At 40.1% G+C, this 23,355-nt stretch overlaps 1 protein-coding gene across 1 annotated transcript in view; it reads left to right on the top strand.

Annotated features, from left to right (window-relative positions):
• The window catches only part of ARHGAP5 (Rho GTPase activating protein 5), a 131,371-nt gene that overhangs the window by 104,010 nt on the left and 4,006 nt on the right, over positions 1-23,355 (top strand). The window contains exons 5-7 of the mRNA XM_081089834.1: positions 11,500-11,577; positions 16,677-16,808; positions 18,596-18,701. Of these exons, the coding sequence (XP_080945960.1) occupies positions 11,500-11,577; positions 16,677-16,808; positions 18,596-18,701 (316 nt within the window). The remainder of the gene's footprint in view (positions 1-11,499; positions 11,578-16,676; positions 16,809-18,595; positions 18,702-23,355) is intronic.

The raw sequence follows: 23,355 nt of genomic DNA on the forward strand, positions 1-23,355 counted from the left end.
ATGTAGCCTTTTCATACTGTTTTTTTTTTTTCACTTTGTAATGTGCATTTAAGGTTCCTCCATGTCTTTCCAGAGCATCTTTTCATACATGTATTTGCCATTTGTATATGTTTCTTGATAAGGATGTCTGCTAAGGTCTTTTCACCCATTTTGTAATGGAGTTAATTGTTCTCTTATTACTTAGTTTTAAGAGTTCTTTGTATGTTTTAGGTAACAGTCCTTCATCAGATGTGTGTTTTTTAAGTATTTTCTCTTGCTCTGTGGCTTGTCTTCTAATTTTCTTGATATTATATTTCACAGAACAGAAGTTTTTAACTTCAGAATTCCAGCTAATCAATATTCTTTTCTCAATATTTTTAAGAAAAGAGACAAAAGATAATATTGTATCCTTGGTATTATATCAAAAAAGGCATCACCATATCCAACATCATCTAGGTTTTCTACTATGTTATCTTCTACAAATTTCATAGTTCTGCATTTTACATTTAAGTTCGTAATCCATTTTGAGTTCATATTTTCAAGGGTGTAAGGTATATGTCTAGTTTCACTTTTTTTTTTTTTTTTTTTGCATGTGGATGTTCAGTGTTTATAGCATTATTTCTTGAAGATACTTCATTCCGTCATATTTATTGCCTTCGCTCCTTTTTCAAAGAACCTTTGACTATTAATGGGTGTCAATTTCTGGGCTTGCTATTCTGTTCCATTGACCTATTTGCCTATGCTTTCCTCAACACTACATTGTCTTGATTACTGTAGATTTATAGTAAACCTTCAAGTTGGATAGTGACAGCCTCCAGCTTTGTTCTTCTCTTTGAATATTCTTCTCTTTGAATATTAGGTCTTGACCTCTCTATATAAACTTTAGAATCAGTTTGTTGACATCCATAAAATGACTTTTTGGGAATTTGATATTGCATTGAATCTATAGGTCAAAAGGGAAGAATTGACATCTTGACAATATAGTGCTTTATCCATGAACATGGATTATCTCTCCATTTATTTATTCATCAGTTTTGAAGTTTTCCTCATATAAATCTTGTATATATAATATGTTAGATTTATGCTCAAGAATTTCATTTTGGGGGATATTAATGTAAAACTGTGTTTTTAATTTCAAATTCTGCTTGTTCATTGGTATGTAAACAAAACAGTTGGTTTTTGTATATTAACCTTGTGTCCTGAAAACTTGTTATAATTACTACTTTCAGGAGCTTTTTTGCTTGTTAATATTCTACATAGATGATCATGTCATCTGTGAAGAATTACAGTTTTATGTCTTTCTTCCCCATCTGTATTCTCTGATTTCCTTTTCTTGCTTTATTATTTTAGCAGGGAACTTCTAGTACAATGTTGAAAGAAAGATGTGGTAATGGGATATTCTTGGATTGTACTTTATCTTAGTGGGAAAGCTTCGAGTTTCTCACTATTAAGTATGATGTGACACATGGATTATTTTGTTGTTTTTATAAAGAGTAGTTTATTGATTTTTTGGGAGAGGAAGAGAGATAAACATTAATATGAGAACAGAACATCGATTGGCTGCCTCCTGCATGCCCCCTACTGGGAATTGATCCTACAACCCAGGCATGTAACTGGCAACCTCCTGGTGCACACATGGAATGACACCCAACCAACTGAGCCACACCAGTCGGGGCTACGCACAGGTTTTTTTGTAGATAATGTAAAAAAGTTACCTTCTATTTCTACTTTATTAATGATTTTTATCATGAAAGAGTTTTAGATTTTATCAAAATACTGGTAGCCCGGTGCACAAAAATTTGTGCACTTGGGGGTGAGGGTGAGGGGTGGGGCCAGAACCTTCAGCCCGACCTGCACCCTCTGTCATGTTCTGGGACCCCGGGCACTCCTGGGCTAGGCACAGGCCTACAGGCTTGGGGCAGCCTGGCTCCCGATGCCCCATTTTATCAAGAGAACAAAGTCGGCGTTAGTTACAGCCCTCACCGAACCCAGTACACTGCATCTGTGCATACAACTGCCTCGTTCATGTGCCTGCTTCACCCTACTGAATTATTAACATCTTGAGGACATAGCTCTGTCTTATCCTGCTTCACCTTCAGTGCCTGGCCTGGTGCAAGGGACCTGAGAGGGTTTGCTAAGTGAGTGAATGAGCAAGTAAGTGAATGAGCAAGCAGCTACCGGTCGGGATAGTTCGCACTCTGCTCTGGGCTGCCTGACACATACCCCGGGCAGTTCCTGCCCTGCTCCCAGTGGCCCCACTCCCCTCTCCCAGCTGCATAGTTCACGCAGGGCAAAGGCGGCCCGGGTGTGTGTGTTGGTAGATCAGTGCATTAGCACCCGCCAGCCTCGGATCCCCAGGGAGGGCCATTTGTGGGCGTGGCCGGTGGCAGATCCGTGCATTAACACCCGCCAACCCAGGATCTCCGCGGGAGGGCCGTTTGTGGGCGTGGCTGGTGGCAAATCGCTGTGGTCCTGCCCGCCAGCCCTGGGTCGGGTCCCATGCGGGCCGCCTGCCGCCCAGGTCACAGATAGCAGGCCCGGATGGCAGCAGGGCAGGCAGGATGGCGCTGTCCCACCCTGCCTGCAGTATGCAAATTAGCCGCCATCTTTGTTGGTGGTTAACCGCCATCTTGGTTGGCAGTTAATTTGCATATCGTCCTGATTAGCCAATGGGAAGCGTATCGGAGGTACGGTTAATTACCCTATTTGTCTTTTATTAGATAGGAATTTTTTTGCATCTATTGATATGATTGTGTGATTTTTCTTTTTTAGTCTAATGATGTGATGGATTACATTAATTGATTTCCACATATTAAACTAGCCCTGCATACATGGGATGAGTCTTACTTGATCATAGTGTATAGTTCCTTTTATGCTTTTTTGATTCAATTTGCTAATACCTTGAGCATTTTTCCATCTATGTTCATGAGAGATGCAGGTCTATAGTTTTTCAGTAATATCTTTCTCAAGACTTAGAGCTTTTGTTTTTAGCATGTGAAAAATCTCATTTCATCCAGTTTGAGATTTGTGAACATGTTCTACATCAACCTTTGTTTTAAGACTCAAAATACCTGACTTACTAAACTGTATAAACTATGTTATATCACCTAGCCAGTTTGCTCAGTGGATAGAGTATTGGCCTATGGACTGAAGGGTCCCAGGTTCAATTCTGGTCAAGATCAAGTGCAGGAGGCAACCAATTGATGTGTTTCTCTCACATTGATATTTCTCTCTGTTTTTCCCTCTCTCTACCACTCTCTCTCTAAAAATTAGTGGGAAAATATCCTCGGATGAGGATTAAAAAATATAATAAACTATGTTATATCAAGGACAGTATATTGCCTTATATCACACATGCAAATTCTAATATGCTGCACATAGGCATTTTATTAAGAAACATACCTTGTTTCAAATCAAAACATATCGTAATATATCTCCATCTGTTCATATATCTTTTGTACCAGCTAAGTGCACCTTTAATTAATTTCAGCAAGTTAGAGCCATCTCATTTAGTGTTGACTTCATTCATGTATACTTTTTTTTTTAGATGCTAGAGGCCCAGTGCATGAAATTTGTGCATTCAGGGGGAGGGGTCCCAAACCAGGCCTGCGCCCTCTTGCAGTCTGGGAGCCCTCAGGGACTGTCCAATTGCCATGAGCCCGGCTTCTGGCTGAGCAGCGTTCACCCTGTGGGAGCACATTGACCACCAGGGGGCAGCTCCTGCATTGAGCGTCTGCCCCCTGGTGGCCAGTGTGTGTTATAGCAACTGGTCATTCCACCGTTCAGTCGATTTGCATACTAGCCTTTTATTATATAGGATATTTTTATTGAATTCAGAGAGGAAGGGAGAGGTACAGAGAGATAGAATCATCATTGAGAGTGAATCATTGATGGCTGCCTCCTGCACACTACCTATTGGAGATCAAGTCAGCAACTCAGGCATGTGCTCTGACCGGGATTCAAACCATGATCTCCTGATTCCAGAGGTCGATCCTCAACCATGGAGCAACACCAGCTATGAAAATGACATCACATCTATGAGAATGACTCCCAGTTTTTTTTACCACACCCCAATGTTTTCTTATATTTCTGACTGCCTATTGAATATTTGGATGTCTTATCTTGGGCTTAAGATTAAAATTTGATTCATCTTCCCCCAAGCCACTTCATTTTCTTGATTTTTTTCCCTAATAATGCCAGTGTCCTTATTCCAGTTATGTGAGTAAAGGTATTTCATTAATATGACTTCTCTTTTATCCATTGTGCTCATATACCATTAATTGATAAGTTTTGCCCTTTCTTAGCAATATTTTTTCTCTAATATCTGTTTTTCAGTGTCATTACCATATTAGGATCTATTAATATCACATTTCTCCTGTTGCTGCTTTTGATATAGTTGTCTTTCTACTCCCAGATGTTTCTCATACTTAAAAATAATTGAGTGCTTAGGGGAAAAAATAAATTGAAATTTCATAGTGTAGAAATTAAGGCTTTTTGAATCTAAATTATTTTGGTTGCAAGAAATGCAAAAAAAAAAAAAAATACTTAATTGGAATCAAGGGTATCTTATCAAAACCAAGAGCATCTAATACCAGTGGATTAGCACCCAAGTGCATTGTCATCTCTATTTTTCTCTGTTCTTCTCTCTCTAGACTCATCTGTTCACAGAACCTAGATTTTTATGTCTCAGTTTTAACCATATCCTGAGCTTAACCAGATGATTTTGACTCCCAATTCCAAATTTCCAGAGAGAATTTAGTTCATCATTTAACATTACAAATAAATAATCAAATTATTTAATTTTTTGATAGCTAGTTAATGTGAGATATGTTTTGGTGTGTTTAAATGCATATTGTATTATACAGTTTCTTGAAATATGGTTTTTATCTTACTACCACCTCCAGTGGTCCTTAAATTTATATCAAGCAATAAGAATACACATTTAATTTTGTAGCAGCTAACCTGAATAAGCTTATATAATACCAATGCTTGATATCTTATTTCCCACTTGTGCTTTTACCTTTTTTGTTGGGATAAAAATCACAAAATATATAGTTAATCATTTGTAAGTGTAAAATTCAGTGGCATTTAGTACATTCACAATGTTGTGTAATCATCACCTCTTTTTAGTACTAACATTTTATCACTCCAAAAAGAAATCATGCACAGAACCTAGACACAGAACCTAGACACAGAACCTAGAGACAGAAGAACTTCGCTGGAGAGAACATGGCAAAAGATCCTGGACAGAAACTGGCCACAGAACCTAGAGACAGAACCTAGCGAGAGAACATGGCAAAAGATCCTGGACAGAAACTGGCCACAGAACCTAGAGACAGAACCTGACTAGAACCTGGTGACTGAACCTGGCTGGAGAACCTAGCGAGGGAACATGGCTACAGAACCTGGCTGGAGAACCTGGAGAACTTAGCAAGAGAACATGGACACAGAACCTGGCTGGAGATCCTAACCAGAACTTCGCTGGAGATCCTGAACAGAACTTGGCTAGAGATCCAGACCAGAACTTGGCTTGAGATCCTGGCTGGAGATCCTGGCTAGAGATCCTGGCTAGGCTGCTGATCAACTGAACGCTGTCTCCATGTCATTCCTTCTTCGCTGACTCCGTCTACACCTTTGGGAACCCCTGGACCTGCTGGGGTTGGACCCCAGCAGAACCCTATGATCCTATCAATAGATGCAGAAAAAGCACTTTATAAAGTCATCATACCAGAGTTTAAAAAAATATAGCAACCTGGAAATAGAAAGCAACAGCCTTCATCTGATAGAGTTTCTACAATAAACTCAAAATAAAACTGAAAAAAAAGAAAACATGTACTCACTAAGCACTCCTTATTCACCTTTCCTATACCCTCTGGCAACCACCAGTGTGTTTCCAGTGTCTACAGATTTGCCTGTTCTCATTATCCTATCTAATAAAAGAGAAACATGGTAATTGGCGTACGACCGCTACCCTTCCCATTGGCTAATCAGCAAGATATGCAAATTAACTGCCAGCCAAGATGGTGGCCGACAGCCAGGCAGCTTGAAACTAACATGAGGCTTGCTTGCTTCAGTGACGGAGGACTCCAACATTCCCCGCAAGCCTTGCCAGCCTCTGAGCTTGCAGTTTAAGAAACATTGTAACAAATATAGAAGCTAAACAAAACCCCAGAAACCTGCTTTCAGCCCCCCAGGATCTCAGAGCTGGAGTTGATACAGAGTTTCTATTATAGAACCCAAACAAACCAGATACCTTTTTTCAGCAGCAGAGGACTCAGAGCTGGAGCCAGAGCTAAAGCTGGCCCAGAATAAAAAAGAAAAAAGAAAAAAAGGAGCAGTTGGGAGCTTCAGTCACCCCCAGCCTGAAAACAGCCCTCAGCCCCTCACCCAGACTGGCCAGGCACCCCAGTGGGGACCCCCACCCTGAAGGGTGTGTGACCAGCTGCAAACAGCCATCATCCCCTCACCCAGGCTGGCCAGGCACCTCAGTGGGGACCCCCACCCTGAAGGGTGTGTGACCAGCTGCAAACAGCCATCATCCCCTCACCCAGGCTGGCCAGGCACCCCAGTGGGGACCCCCACCCTGATCCAGGACACCCTTCAGGGCAAACCAGACAGCCCCACCCATGCACCAGGCCTCTATCCTATATAGTAAAAGGGTAATATGCCTCCCAGCACCGGGATCAGCGGAGCCGCAAGGCCTCCCGGCACCGGGGTCAGCGGAGCCGAGAGGCCTTCCGGCACCGGGATCAGCGTGACAGGGGGCAGCGCCTAAACCCCCTGATCGCCCTGCGGCTCTGTGCATGACAGGGGGCAGGGCCACAACCTCCCTATCCGCCCTGCTCTGTTCGTGACAGGGGAAGGCGCCCCAACCCCCTGGTCAGCCCTGCTCTGTGCCTAGTAGGGTGGAGCTCCCCAACCCCCTGATCGCCCTGCGGCTCTGTGTGTGACAGGGTGTGGTGCCCCAACCCTCTGATTGGCCCTGCTCTGTGTGTGATAGGGTGCGGCACCCCAACTCCCCCCCCTTCCCCACGGGCCCTGCTCTGTGTGTGACAGGGTAGAGCATGGGTGGGCAAACTTTTTGACTCGAGGGCCTCAATGGGTTCTTAAACTGGACCGGAGGGCCAGAACAAAAGCATGGATGGAGTGTTTCTGTGAACTAATATAAATTCAAAGTAAACATCATTACATAAAAGGGTACGGTCTTTTTTTTCAATAGTTTTATTCATTTTAAATGTGCCGGATCCGGCCCGCGGGCCGTAGTTTGCCCATGGCTGGGGTAAAGCCATAACCTCCCCATTGGCCCTGCCCTGAGTGTGAGAGTGGCGGCGCCCCAACCCCCTGATCGGCCCTGCTCTGTGGGTGATAGAGGGCGGCGCCCCAACCCCCTGATCCGCCCTGCCCTGAGTGTGTTGGGTCGGTGCCCCAACTCCCCTATCGACCCTACTCTGTGACGGGGGGAGCTCCTCAACCCCCTGATTGACCCTGCTCTGTGCGTGGCAGGGTATGGAGCCCCAATCCCCCTGATGGGCCCTGCTGTGTGCGTGACAGGGGGTGGCGCCACAACCTCCCCATCGACCCTGCCTTGAGTGTGACGGGGGTGGTGCCCCAACCCCCCAATCGGCCCTACCCTGAGCGTGACTGAGGGTGGCATCACAACCTCCCAGTCGGCCCGCTCTGTGCATGACAGGGGGCGGTGCCCCAACTCCCCAATCAGCCCTGCTCTGAGCCTGACCAGGGGCTGCACCTAGGGATTGGGCCTGCCCTCTGCCACCTGGGAGCAGGCCTAAGCCAGCAGGTCGTTATCTCCCGAGGGGTTCCAGACTGAGAGAGGGCACAGGCCGGGCTGAGGGACTCCCCCTCCCCCCCCCCCCCCGAGTGCACAAATTTTTATGCACCGGGCCTCTAGTTTCATATAAGTGAAATTAAATATGACCTTTTATGTCTAGTTCTTTCATTAAGCATATTTTTTTATCAGCACTTCATTCCTCTTTTTGAATAATCCGTTTTATGAATGTACCACATTTTTATTTATTTATTCATCCATTGGTGGATATTTGGCTTATTTACACCTTTTGTTTGGCTGTTGTGATGTAAATAGTGCTTCTAAGAACATTCATGTATATGTATTTCTTTGAGTACCTGTTATGAGTTCTATAACTTATATGCCTAGAAGAATGTTTAACTTTTTGAGGAAGAGGCTATACCACTTTAGATTTCTACCAGCAATGTGTGAGAATTATTTCTCCACAGCCTCACCAACACTTGTTTTCCTTTTTTTAAAAATGTAGTATTATAGTCATCATTAGTGAGAGTAGAGTGAAATACCTCATTGTAGTTTTTGCTTGCATTTCCCTAATGACTAATGACTTTGAGCATCTTGTATATTTTTGGAGAAATGTCTTAAGTCTTTTGACTATTTTACATTGGGTTGTTTGTCTTTTTCATGTTTGGTTTTGAGAGTTCATTATATATTTTGGATACTAGACCTTTATCAGATAAATTATTTGCAAATATTTTCTTACATTTTATAGGTTTTCTTTTTTTTTATAATGTTCTTTAATGTGCTAAAGTTTTAAATTTTGGTGAAATCAGTTTACTTTTTATTTTCCTCACTTATAGGTGCCATATCTAAGAATCCATTGCCAAACCCAAGGTCATGAAAATTTTACTCCAGTGTTTGTTTCCTTCTAAGAGTTAGATCAACAATTTAGGGATAGTTATACTTCATTCCTTTACATTTTGGAAAGTTATACTTCATTCCTTGTAGAGCATGTTACATTTCTAGCTAGAACTTCAGTACAGTGTTTATTTAGAAATGACAAAAGCAAGCATTTTTTTGTGGTTCTTCTGTTTTTCTATTTTATATTTTATTTATATTCATTTTAATTTTTCCCTTTGTTCTGCTAGCTTTGAGTTTAGTTTTCTCTTTTTTTTTCTATTTCCTTAAGAAATAACCTAACCTTCAATTTGAAATTTTCTTCTATTTTAATGTATACATTTACAGCTACAGATTTCCTTCTAATCACTGTTTTTGCTGCATTCCTTAGATTTTTGTATATCTTCCTTTTTTATCTCAAAGTAATTTTTGATTTTACTTGTCGTTTCCCCTTTAATGGTCCAAGGGCTATTTTAAGAATATGTTGTTTAGCAACAGCCGGTTTGTGCGGACCAAAGGTTCCAGTCCATCAAGGCATTTACCTTGGTTGCAGGCTCCTCCTTTGCCCATGCCCTGGTTGGGGCTTCTGCAGCAGACATCCAATCTCTCATATCGATGTTTCTCTTTGTCTTTCCCTGTCTCTTCCACTCTCCCTAAAAATCAATGGAAAAATGTCCTTGGGTCAGAATTGACCCAAAAAAAAAAAAAAAGAGTATGTTTAATTTCAACATATTTGTGAATTTTCTTTTTGTTACCTACTTCTAGTTTCATTTTGTGTGTGTGTGTGGTCAAAACATATTGGTATCGTTTTAAAACCTTTATATTTATTATTGTGTTGTGATCTAACATCTAGTCTGTCCTGGAGAATATTCCATGTATATTTGAGAGGTATGCATAGTGTGTTGTTACTGAGTGGGAGTGCAATGTTTATTTGGTTTAGTTGGTTTACTATATTAAGTTTTCTATTGGTGATCTTCTGTTTAATTGTTCTATTCATTATTGAAAGTACAGTATTAAAGTCTCTAACTTTTATAGTTGAACGATTTCTCCCTTCAATTTTGTCAATTTTTGCTTCACATATTTTGGGACTCACTATTATCAATGTTTTATGTCCTTGAGTGTCTCTTATAACAATTCTTGTCATAGTTTATCTTTTCTGAAATTAGGGTAGCCACCCAGTTATTTGGTTATTATTTGCATTGAATGTATTTTCCCATTCTTTTACATTCAACATATTTGTTTATTGGTTCATAGTGAGTGTCTTGTAGAGTTCATATACTTGAGACTGTCATCATATTTTCAGCTGTAAATTTTAGTCTCCGTTAATGATTTTTTTTTAAATCTCTACTATTTTCCCTGTGTTTATTGGTTGGCATTTTACTGTATGTATGAACTTTTCTTTCTACCTCAATTTGAGTTTGTCCCATGTTTTCTTATTATTGGATTGGAATTATGCATTTTTTGTTACAAATACTGCCAGTGATATTCTATTCTTAGACATGCATCATATTTACTGAGATAGGATGTCAGTTTGTCTTAATATAGGTGATATTAATTTCACCAAATGATCATGTCTGCCGTATTTCTTTATTGGAGTTAAACTATGGATTTAATGATTTACTGTTTATTTATATGGTATGGTCTCATGTGTTCTTATTATACTCGGTGGGTTATAATCCACACATATCCTTTTAAGATCTGTCCCCAGAATTCTTTAAGTACTTCTTTACTATCTGTCACAAGACGTACCAGGCTTGGCTTATACTTTCCCGATCCAGCCTTGGAATCAGCCTTTTCTTCAAAGAGCTCTGACTTGGGATATTATGCTATGAGTATTTGGATCGTATTTAAATATTCTATTTTAGAAGAGTCCCAGGTTCGATTCCGGTCAAGGGCATGTACCTTGGTTGCGGGCACATCCCCAGTAGGGGGTGTGCAGGAGGCAGCTGATCGATGTTTCTCTCTCATCGATGTTTCTAACTCTATCCCTCTCCCTTCCTCTCTGTAAAAAATCAATAAAATATATTTTAAATATTCTATTTTAGCTGGCCTCTTCTGGCCCTGCACCGTCAGGGAAGAAAGGCTGCCTTGCTACTGCAAGGTAGGGTAGAAGTCCAGACTCAGCTTGGTCTCTGCTAACCTCTGTTCACACTATACAGTGGGGAGGACCCCTTTAACTTGAAGGAGGGTGGAAATTTAGGCTATCTTCTCAACCCCTTCTGACACTCCAGGGGTGTTAGGAGGCACCTTAGTTATTGTTCGGTAGAGGTGGAATTCTAATTTCCTTACTTGGTCACCAGTGATATATGTGAGGAGTGGTGGGATCAGGGCACTTGACTGGAGTTAGGATGATTAAAATAAAAAAATATTTGTTTTTAATTCCTATGCTGTCCCTTTTCTAATTTGTTCACCAGAGAGAGGAGGCTTTTGTTGCTGTTGGTTTTCTGTGTGTTGTTTTGTTTTTATTTTTTGCCTGTGCTCATTGGAGTTTCTGGGTTGCAGGTTCCTCTATTGCCAGGCCCAGGATATATAAGAGGCAAAAATAAAACCCAGGGAACTCATTGTCATGTTGTTCTTCAAGATCCAGGTTCACTAGCCAGCACACCTTCATCTCTCCACCATTCAGAGGCTTTTGATATTTGTTTTTTATATATTGGATTCAGGGGTTGTGTTTAGTGGAAGGAATAGGGAGAAATGTGTCTTTTCATTTGTGTGGAACTGGATATCCTAAATAGTTTAAAATAAAAAGTCTATTAACAACTTACTTTAAGTGAAATACTCAAAAAATACTTATTCTTTAAAATATCTTTGTAAGTAGCTAAGATGTACATAAGGTTATGTATATCTCTTTATTTTTTTAGGGTTATGTACTGAAGGACTCTACCGTGTTAGTGGGAACAAAACTGATCAAGACAATATTCAAAAGCAGTTTGATCAAGGTAAGATAATAATTACATAAAAAAAATTGTTTCCTTTTCCTTATTAAAATTTCATGGTGGGAAGATTGATTTTCAGATGAAAACCTTCTAAGGACATAGATGTTGAAGGGAAAGAACTTTGAAGTGGAATTAGAAATATCTATATATATAAAAGGCTAATATGCTAAGTGTCTGTCTGGGTAATGATGTCACATAGCAACTCCACCCGGCTTCCTCTCCCTAGCGACGAGCCTCCTTGCATTTTCTTCAGCCCAGGAACACGACTTGCTTGATAGCCAGGTGGAACCATTTTACACTTCAACCAAATGTCTGTGAAGCGTTTTCCTGTGCCTCATTTCATTTGATCCTCACAGAAATCCTGGAGTAGGTAGATAGGAGACTCAGTGGAATCCTATTTTCTTTCCATTAGCTGGAAAACAGAGATTTAGAAAGCTTAGAAACTTGACAAGACTGAGAAGAAATGAGAAATGGTGGACCTTGAAAATGACTTCAGGCCCGAGCAGCGTGTCTCTGTGGTTATGCATCAATCTATGAACTAGGAGGTCACAGTTTGATCCTGGTCAGGGCACATGCCTGGATTGTGGGCTCGATCCCAAGTGAGGGGTGTGCAGGAGGCAGCCAATAGATGATTCTCTCTCGTCATTGATGTTTCTCTCTCTCTCTCTCTCTCCCTCTCCTTTCCTCTCTGAAATCAATACAAATATATTTTTTTTAAAAAAGAAAATGACTTCAGGTTTTCTCACTGTGCAGAATATAGTCAAACACTGCTACAGTTAAATATTTTACCTTTTGTTCTCCCTGCATGATCTATAATAATAATCTGCTTTGTATTGATATTTACTGCTGTGTTGCTGACAATTACCTGAAAGAGCAATTGAAGTGCTTCACTGGGCTGGAAAAAGTTTAGCTAAATCAGAAAGCCCTAATCAAGCCAGTTCATTCTATATATATGTAAAAGGCTAAGTTGACTCGCGTATGCACGATACATATAAAGACAGTCCTCAGGTTACGTTGGACTCAATGTACGTCGTTTCATGGTTACGTCGCCATATCCCATTTATTTATAAAAAAAAAAAGTTCCATCATTTCGATGTATGTACATATGTGCTTTATGTTTTTTATTATTTATTTACCACAAGTAAAGGTCAGGAATTATCTTTCTTTTAATTTTTTTTTTTTTTTACTGTTTCACTTCATTACTGCTGTGTATGTGCTCTATGTGAGTGACGTAGGTGCTTATGTATGTGAGTTCCGACTTATGGCGAAAATCACGTATGTCACACCATAGGAACGGATCGCCGACATAACCTGAGGACCTACTGTAAAGCTCTCTCTGGCACCAGTTGCACGTGTGTGTGTGTGTTTCCATCTGTCATTGTCAATTGTGAATTTGGTGCGACATTAAAATATTTCTTCCAATTAATTTCCTTTCAGTGCACACGAATTCGTGCACCACGCCACTAGTTTAATAGAAGAGACCACAGAGGCAAGAAACAGGAGAGCTATAAATCTATCACCAAAATTGGAAAAATAGTAAATTGATTTATGACACATTGGCATCTTTGTATATCACAGATACTACTTACTTAAAAATGCAATCTAAAAAAATTTTCCTTGATATCGGGCCAACTAATTATTAGTAATAAAAACAGAGCTGAATTCTCTACTCATATTAAAGTAAATTCTATATAAGATCAAAGGTTTAAATGTAAAAAAATGAAAATTTTACTAGGAAGAAAAATGAGTAAAAGTTTCATGCTATATTTTTAAAAGTTACAGTCTTGGAGTAGAGAAAGGACTAAACTTGATATCAAATCTGGAAAGTATGAGCAAGATGATAAACTGGACTACCTAAAAATCTAAAAATTCTGTATGAGACAGTGGATTAAACATAATATTAGAAGACACACTATAAATTTGGGGAAGATATGGAATATCTGTGTTAAGATTAAGGAATTCATATCAGAAGAAAGTAGTCAACATATATATGAAAATGTGCTGCTTCTATCAGTTACATAGAAATAAAAATTAAAACAACAAGATTGTATTTGTTTTATTAGAGTGAAAAAGATAGTTGGTAAAGTGTAGACAAGCCAGTATTTTGTATACTGTTCGTTGTAGGTGCCTTTTGAATATCTATTAAAATTCAGGTATCTTTGCTAGAGAAAGTCAGCTTGTAAATACTTGTTAACAATAATCTTTGTGTAGGCATAGCACTACTTAACACAGGCAAACATTGCAGCCTTTTTGTAATTTTTTTAAAAAGGAAGGGGAACCTTGGCTGGTATGGTTCAGTTGGTTTGGCAGCGTCCTGTGCATCGAAAGTTTGCCAATTCAATTCACCATCAGGACACATTGCCTGGGTTGAGGGCTGGATACCTGGTCAGGGGGTATGTGGGAGGCAGCTGATGATTTGTTCTCATATCAATGTTTCTTTCTCTCTCTTCCTTTCTTTCTAAAAGTCAATTTAAAAATATTTTTTTAAAATTTTGTGCCCGTTTAACCACATGCACCCATTGATATAAGAATGTCAACTAAAAAAAAAAAAGAATGCCACCTAAATTTTAAAAAATAAAATAAAATGTTATTTCATTGTTAAAAAACATTTTGTTAGAAAATCTGTTTAACCTTTATAATATTGGTAGAGTTTTGCTTCCAATAATAAAGGAAGGATAGCCCTAGCTGGTTTGGCTCAGTGGATAGAGCGTCGGCCTGCAGACTGAAGGATCCCAGGTTCAATTCCGGTCAAGGGCATGTACCTTGGTTGTGGGCATATCCCTAGTAGTGGGTATGCAGAAGGCAGCTGATCGGTATTTCTCTCTCATCAATGTTTCTAACTCTCTATCCCTCTCCCTTCCTCTCTGTAAAAAATCAATAAAATATATTAATAAATAAATAAATAAAATAAAGGAAGGGTAGTAGTCAATACCAGGGCCTCTTGAATTAGACTTCCTGGTTTTGTTTTCTGGTTCTTCCACTTAACTGTCTTAGTGCCCTAGGGAAGTTAATCTTTCTATATCGCAACTTTTTCATATCTAGTATGGGAATGATAAGAATAATTATGAGGAATAATGAGATGGTGCATATGAAGAGTTTGTTGTGCCAGGCACCGTATTAAATGTTTGTTGGGTAGCTGTTATTGCAAGGAATGTAACCTTAAGGAAATAATCTTTAGTACATACATATATTTATCATAGCATCTTTATGTTTTGAAATGAAATGAAATGTTCAGTGATAGAATATAGAATATTATGTAAATTATTAAAACTGGGGAATATTGTGTAGCCATTAAAATTATTTATGTTGGCAAAATATTAATGATTAGTGATTATTCATTAAGGATCTGTGTGAGTCCTTAGTACTATTCTTGCAAATTATCTGCAAGTTTGAAATTACAATTAAATGTTACCCAGATCCCCCCAAAACAGTTTTGCAAAGTTGCTTGTGAAATTTTAATAACTTTGGACAGTGCATTAAAGATGAAATCAGTTAGGAAATACACATCTGATTTGTTTTTGTCTTGTCTTTTGAATTATTAGTGATCAGAAAGGGGCTGAAAAGAAACATTAAAATATAAACAGTGATTGTCTCTGTGTGATGGAATAATTTTTTTCCTTTTTGTGGTCTATATTTGTATATTTTCTATCATAAGTATTCATTATATTTCAATAACCTTATGATACATTTAGTATGTTCCATTCTTGTGTTGTGGTGGGTTTTTTTTTAATATATTTTTATTTCAGAGAGGAAGGGAGAGGGAGGGAGAGTTAGAAGCATTAATGATCAGAGAGAATCATTGATTGGCTGCCTCCTACACACCCCCACTGGGGATTGAGCCCGCAACCTGGGCATGTGCCCCTGACCAGAATTGAACCCAGGACCCTTCAGTCTGTAGGCCGACACTCTATCCACTGAGTCAAACAGGCTAGGGCCAATCTTGTTTTTTAAGTCAGAATTTCACTGTGTTTAAATGTAAAATTTTATATAAAAACTAGAGGCTCAGTGCACAAATTCATGCATGGGTGGAGTCTGGCTGTCCTGCCTAGATGGGAGCCAATCGGGCCAGGCCGAGGGGCTATCCCCCCCCCACCCCCACCCCCCAATCAGGCCGGTTGGCTGGCCAGGTGTACGTCATAGAGACCAGTTGTTCAGGTTGTTTGGGCGTTCCAGTCACTTGGCTGTTTTATATATACTAAGGGCGCAGTGCACAAATTTGTGCACCTTGAAAGGAACTGTGGGCTGCAAGGCTGCTGTAGGCACTGGGCTTGGTCTCAGCCCATCCTCCGCACCCCCACCCGGTCCCTTTCACCGCAGCCCCTGGTCACCCGTCTGTCGGCAGCCCCACTCCCGCCGCCGCCGCTCCCATGCGCTGAGAGCAATTGGGGCTGACACCAGCAGTGGGTGCGAGCAGGGCCGGCACCATTAGTGGGTGCAAACAGCAGCTGCTGACCTGATTGCCTCTCAGGAGCAGGGGAAGGTGGAGAAGCCCTCAGAGGCAATTGGGGCCGGCAGCGGGTGCAAGCGCTGTGCTGGACTGCGGTGTACAGGAGCAAAGAATTTTCAGCAACCACCGGAGGCTCGCTCCAATGACAGCGACCTGCATCCTGCCTTGGTCTAGCGCCCCCGCTCACCTGCTCCACCATCCCACCATGGCCAACACCCGCCATGTTCCACACACACCCCTGATGGTCAGCGCACATCATAGCAACCAGTTGTTCCAGTTGTTCAGCCATTTGGTCTGTTTGCATATTAGCCTTTTATTATATAGGATAAAGTTTTAAGTATTATTGAAAAGGTGTAAATTTGAATTTGTATTCATAATTTCTGTTGTTTTTATGTTCCCTTATGGCCTCTTTTAAATAGCTTATATAAACAAAATATTTTAAACATAGATATTAGTAAAAGCTGAAGTTCTTTAGTATACTAATAAATCTTGCTTGATTCTGTTCCCTTATCCTTATATATCTATATTAACACAATGAAGGAGAGCTGAATCAGCTTGTAAAGAAAGGTGGCAAATGAGAATGCTTAAGTACTTCTATAATAACTTAAATTTATTACATAAATTATAAATTAATATTTTAATTTTTGTCTTCTAGATCATAATATCAGTCTAGTATCAATGGAAGTAACAGTAAATGCTGTAGCTGGAGCTCTTAAAGCTTTCTTTGCAGATCTGCCAGATCCTTTAATTCCATATTCTCTTCATCCAGAGTTATTGGAAGCAGCAAGTAAGTACAAGCCTCCTCTTTCTTTCTTTCTCTTTCTTTCTTTCTTTCTTTCTTTCTTTCTTTCTTTCTTTCTTTCTTTCTTTCTTCCTTTCTTCCTTTCTTCCTTTCTTCCTTTCTTCCTTTCTTCCTTTCTTCCTTTCTTCCTTTCTTCCTTTCTTCCTTTCTTCCTTTCTTCCTTCCTTTTCTTTCCTTTTCTTTCCTTTTCTTTCCTTTTCTTTTCTTTCTGAGGGATGATGGGTTTTTGTATATTGATTGCTAGGTGTTTAAATCAGCCATGCACTGGAATGTGTAGCTAATGAAGGTATTTTTCTATAACATCAAGATATATAGATAAAACATCAAGATCCCTGGAGTTGGTCCCCAGAAATATTTAGGTTTTGTTAGTCTTCCATGTGACTGGATGCTCCTAGAAGTTTGAAGTTCATTGCACTAGAACTTTGAGAGTTATGTTTTTAATTCAAACTCACAGGCATTGTAGGAAAATTAAATAAACTTTTCAATTGAATGTATGTATAATGTACTTCAGTAAAACATTAACTGGTACACATGTGTATTTAAATTTTTTAAGTCAAATTAACTTTGGCCTCATGTCTAAAGTCATTTTATTTAAAAGAAGGCAGGAAGAAAGAATACTTATTCAGTATTTATTCCTGCTTTGGCATCATTCATCCTGCTATTTCTATTAAACAAATATTCATTTGTTGCCTGAAAAAATGACATAGAGGATCTATTCAGGTATTGGGTAACTTAGTGCTTACTCCACATTTTCTCCTCAAAATAATGAGTGTTTTAAGTATTTCTCTTTATTTCCTTTTGTTTACAAATGTTAAGGCTCTTTAAAGTGAAACTACTTTCTTACAATTTTGATTATGTTAAAGTTCTTGGTTAAAAAAAACTTTTCATTAAAAATCACTATAAAAAACACAATATATGTATAGTTGCCTTACACAGACTTTCATATGTAAATTGGAAAATGGTTCACTTGATAGCTTACATTTTCTCAATAAACAGCAGCCTCAGAATTTTCCTACTTAGGAAATTTTTGACTACTGATTTAGAAGTAATCTGTGGCAAATCAGATTTGTTAGTACTTGGTTATACTACCTACTTGTGAGTTGGTATGCAGATTGGTCTCCAGAAGAACCCGTTGTTACTTTTTGGAAGAATCAAATGAATGAGGAAGAGCAGCAAAGCACTCCCTTATCTCTTACTTACTGCAGAAACACATTTCTGTTCTGTTTCATAATTTGCATAAATTTGGAGAGTAACTGAGCTAAATGTTCGTACTGCTTGTGAAGAAAGATTTTCAGTAAGCAAAGTAGATTATAAATAACTATAGTGTGACACTTTTAAATCAGGTATTGGCAAACTATGACCTACAGGCCAAATTCAGCTTGCCATCAAATTTTTATAGGTGCTTGCAAGCTGAGAATGGTTAAACAAAATGAAAAGGAAAAGGAATTTGGTAACATTTAAGAGCCTAATGGCTTCATAAGTAATTAATTGATTCTAAATTAATATAAATTTCTGTACTCTGTCCCATTTTACCATCTTGAGTCAACTTTGCTCTATAGTGATTAGCTTTACTTGCAAAAAGGCTAATGCAATAGGTGATAATGTGTTTTTAGCAGTTCTTGAGAATATCTTCTTTGTTTTTGTTTACCTATCCTAAAATGATTCAAACACATTCCTTAATGTTTCTTTACAGTAAGCATAGTAGAAAGCTTTATCAGATATTTTTAAATGTATGAGTTTCACACAAATTCCTTACTGCTTTAACTTTACAGAAATCCCAGATAAAACAGAACGTCTTCATGCATTGAAAGAAATTGTTAAGAAGTTTCATCCTGTAAACTATGATGTATTCAGATATGTAATAACACATCTAAACAGGTATTTTTATTTTTTTGTTTTTTTTGCAAATAAAGTGCAGAACAAATTTCAAACGTGTAACTATAAATTGGTAATTTTAAAGTAGAAAAAGAGACACCAACTTATTTAAGCCTACAGTTCAATTTTAGTTTCTAAATTATTTTTTATGGATTATTAAAATAGATTTTTCATCAACTTGTTTAAAGAAAGGTGTATGACTCTTAATACATGTAATGATTATTTAAATAGAAAGTGTGGTAAGGTACATGTACTTTATTGTCACTTTTATTCTTTGGCAGTTCTCTTTTGTATAATCTTAGAATTTTAAGTATAAAATGATAGATAATTAACCAAGTCAACCTATTTGAAGTCGGAAAAATTGAGGTTTAAAGAAGGAAATATATAATTAATAAATGACACATGACCAGAATCCAAGTCTTTTGAGTCCATTTGCTTTTTCTATCTCATTGTGTTGCTTTTTTGTATTAAGCTTGTTTTGTTGGAATATTTGACACAATGAAGTTTTATCAGAAACTTGAATTCATGTTACTTATGACTATTACTTAAAATGCAGTACATTAATCCTATTATTAACAACCCTAAATATACTAAACTTCAAGCTTATACTTTTGTTTAAAGAGATACTCCTCCCAATGCCATACATTAAGTGAAAAGACAGTATTATATAACAGCTTAAATCTCAGACTGTGGAATCAAGCAGGCTTGGCTTTGAAACATATCTAGTTCTGTGACCTTGTGCAAATTACCTTCACTAGGTCGTGATTTTTCTCACCTATGAGAAGAATGAGATTCACAAAGTTGTGGTACTGCATAGAATTATCTACATTTGTATTAATTTTTTTAATAATCTACTCATAATATTTTCTGCTAACATTTTTATGAACTGAAGTTTGTTTTTTTTAACTAATCATGTCAATGCTCAAACCAGGTCAGTTTCAGCCTCTACCTCTTAGAAGAGAATATTAACCAATGTTTAAGTTATTGCTATCATTATAGAATCTACACTAATAAAAGAGAAAAATGGTAATTGGCGTACGGCGATACCTTTTTCATTGGCTAATGAGGGCTATATGCAAATTAACTGCCAACTAAGATTGGCAGTTAACTGCCAACAAGATGGCGGCTAATTTGCATATGTAGGCACAATGCAGGGAGGTGAAAGGGAAAGCAGGAAGAAGCCCCCTGCCACTGACAGTGATCTGAAACCCAGGGGGGAGCTAAGAGCTGGGGCCGCCTTTGCCCTGCCCCCCAGCCATGATCGGAGAATCAGGCACCTTTGCCGCCCTGGCCAGTGATAGCAGGAAGTAGGGGTGGAGCCTGCGATGGGAGCTGGGCACGGTCGAAGCGGGCAGTCCCGGGAGCTAGGGGTCCCTTGCCTGGGCCTAAAGCGAAGCCCACGATCGCGGCGCCCCCCGCTGCCACTGCAGGTCCCCGTTGCCTGGGCCGGACGCCTAGGCCAGAGGCGTTAGGCCTGAGCAGGGGCGGAGCCTGCAACCGCAGGGAGCTGGGGGTCCCCTGCCCAGGCCTGACACCTCTGCCGGAGGCCTCAGGCCTGGTCATGGGGCCGATCCGGTGATTGGTGATCGGAGGGTGATGAGGGTCAACTCCTCTGGCTGAGGCATCAGGCCTGGGTGGGGGACGGAGCCGGGGATTGGGGGGATATGACGGTCCCCTTGCCCAGGCCTGAAGCCTGGGTCATAGGCGTCAGGCTTGGGCAGGGGGTGGAGCAAGCGATCAGAGGGAGATGGGAGTCCCCTGCCCAGGCATGATTCCTGGGCCAGAGGCCTCAGGCCTGGGTGGGGGCCAGAGCCAGTGATCGGGGGGAGATGGGGGTCCCCTGTCCAAGCCTGACACCTCTGGCGGAGGCGTCAGGCCTGGACAAGGGGCCGATCAGGCGATCAGAGGGTGATGGGGGTCAACGCCTGAGGGCTCCCAGTATGTGAGAGGGGGCAGGCTGGGCTGAGGGACACTCTCCCCCCCCCCCCCACCCAGTGCACGAATTTCGTGCACCGGGCCCCTAGTAAAATTATAATAGCATTTCTAGTATCTATTCTCTGAAGACTCCTTCCCAGAGAAAATACCAGTATACATAGTATTGCAGTATAATTAGTGGAATTTCCTTTTTTGAAAATTACCATACAAACCCTAACCGGTTTGGCTCAGTGAATAGAGCGTCGGCCTGCAGACTCAAGGGTCCCAGGTTCGATTCTGGTCAAGGGCATGTAAGGTGGCTGCGGGCACATCCCCAGTAGGGGGCGTGCAGGAGACAGCGATCGATGTTTCTTGCTCATTGATGTTTCTAACTCTCTATCCCTCTCCCTTCCTCTCTGTAAAAAATCAATAAAATATATTTTAAAAAAATTACCATACAAGTGGTTTGTGGTAAAACAAATGTGCACAGGGTACTATGGGGTACTATAACGAATATAGGGATGGTTTGTGACCATATTATTGTCTGGCCTGATCAAAGTGCTGAAATAAGAATTGTACTTCATTAAAAAGTATAGGGAAGCCAAAACCGGTTTGGCTCAGTGGATGGAGCGTCAGCATGCAGACTGAAGGGTCCCAGGTTCGATTCTGGTCAAGGGCATGTACCTGGGTTGCGGGCACATCCCCAGTGGGGGATGTGCAGGAGGCAGCTGATCGATGTTTCTCTCTCATCGATGTTTCTAACTCTCTATCTCTCTCCCTTCCTCTCTGTAAAAAATCAATAAAATATATTTAAAAAAAAAAAAGAATAGGGAAAAGGGTCAGAGGGAGGAGCATGTTCATAGAGTGACAGTGCTAGTCCACCACCAGTCTTATTTTACACACTTACTGTGTTTGGCTCTAGTGATATAACTACACAGACGAAAGTGTGCGTGATTTGTTGAGGAACAGCAAAGAGGCCTATGTGATTTAAGCAGAGTGAAGGAAGGACAGAGTAAGAGATAAGGTAAAAAAGGGAAGAAGGACAGTGGCAGATTATATAGGGCAGTAATACAACTAACTAGCTTTAGTCCTCACAATGTTTTAGTGACAAAATAAGAAGGATGCTTCATGTATGTATGTCACTAGGCACACTGTGGAGTTCAACTGACATTTATTGGGAGGAGGGACCAGACTTTCTCAATGAAAATGGCATTGCATGTTGTTATTTTGAAAGGTTATGGGATGAACAAAAATAGATCCAGAGACAGAAGCATCAAACAGTCCATCAAACTTCAGGGGGAAGGAGGGAGAGGGGGTGAGGGCGGGCTAAAAAATCAACCAAAGGACTTGTATGCATGCATATAAGCATAACTAATGGACACGGACACTAGAGGGGTGAGGGCATGTGCTGGGGGGTGGGGTGGCCAGGGAGAGGTCAATGGGGAGAAAAGGTGACATATGTAATACTATATGTAATACTTGAAACAATAAAGAATTTTTTTAAAAAAAGTTATGGGGAGCCACTGGAGAGTAGAACAGAGAAATAACATCAGACTTAAATTTTTTGTTTAATCTTCACCCAAAGATATGTTTAGAGAGAGAAAGGGAGAGAGAGAAACATCCATCCATTGCCCTCCATTCACGATCCAACTAGGAATCGAGCCTGCAACCTAGGTATGTGTGCTGGCACACAGGATTACCCTCCAACCAACTGAGCCACCTGGCTAGGGTCAGACGACTTTAAAAGGAATACTCACCTAGATTATAATGGCTGCTGTTTGTGCCCAGGTGGCCAGATACTCTTATAAGAGCTATGGATGGCGTAACAGTGAATAAAGCAGTCACCTATTTCATGGAACTTACATTCTGGTATAAGAAATCCTATATAATAAAAGGCTAATATGCAAATTGTCCCCTCAGGAGTTGGATCGCTCGCTATGACGTGTGCTGACCACCAGGGGGGCAGCGCGGAACATGGCAGGGGACCAGCGGGCAGCGGCGGGGCGCTGAGGGAGCGAAGAAAGGAGGAGGCAGGGAGCCGGAAGGCCGGGATCCTCATCGGCCCTGATAGCCAGGCCTAGGGATCCTACCTGTGCACAAATTTTGTGTACCGGGCCTCTAATAATAAATAAATATACAATGGATGATTGACAAATTACAAAAATTAATCCATGAGGTTATTTGATTATCTTCTCTCACCCTCAATATTAGTGAGTTATTACTTGAAGTCAGTTGTTTTCTCCTAATTATTTTTCCTTTTTGTTCCTTTCCACTGCTTTAGTTTAGGTTATCATTTCTCGTTTAGGGAACTCATTTCTTTGTAATTGAACTCTCTCCCAAGTAAATGCCACTGTTTTAAACCAAAAAGTATCAATTTTTGGCTGTCCTTATAACATCTTAACATGACTTCAGTCTTTCTCAAAACACTGTCTTCAAAGCAGCAGCACTACCTGGGAACTTGTTAGGAATACAAATGATCAGGCCCCACCTCATGCCTAGTCTTCACTTTCTGTTTCAACAAGCCCTCCAGGAGGTACCCGTACACACAGTTTTTACTAAATTACTCTTTCTACCATTATAAGGCTCATCACCCTGGACTCAACTCAAACATTACCTCTTCAAGGAAGCCTTCCTTGGCCACCCTCATCTCTGATTTGATACCTTTTCTTTCTACTTTTTTATAAAAAAAATAGGTTTTTATTAATTTTTGAGAAAGAGGAAGAGAGAGAAACTTGGATCATCA

Source organism: Myotis nattereri, assembly GCF_964212035.1.
Source record: "Myotis nattereri genome assembly, chromosome: 1".
Taxonomy (NCBI): domain Eukaryota; kingdom Metazoa; phylum Chordata; class Mammalia; order Chiroptera; family Vespertilionidae; genus Myotis; species Myotis nattereri.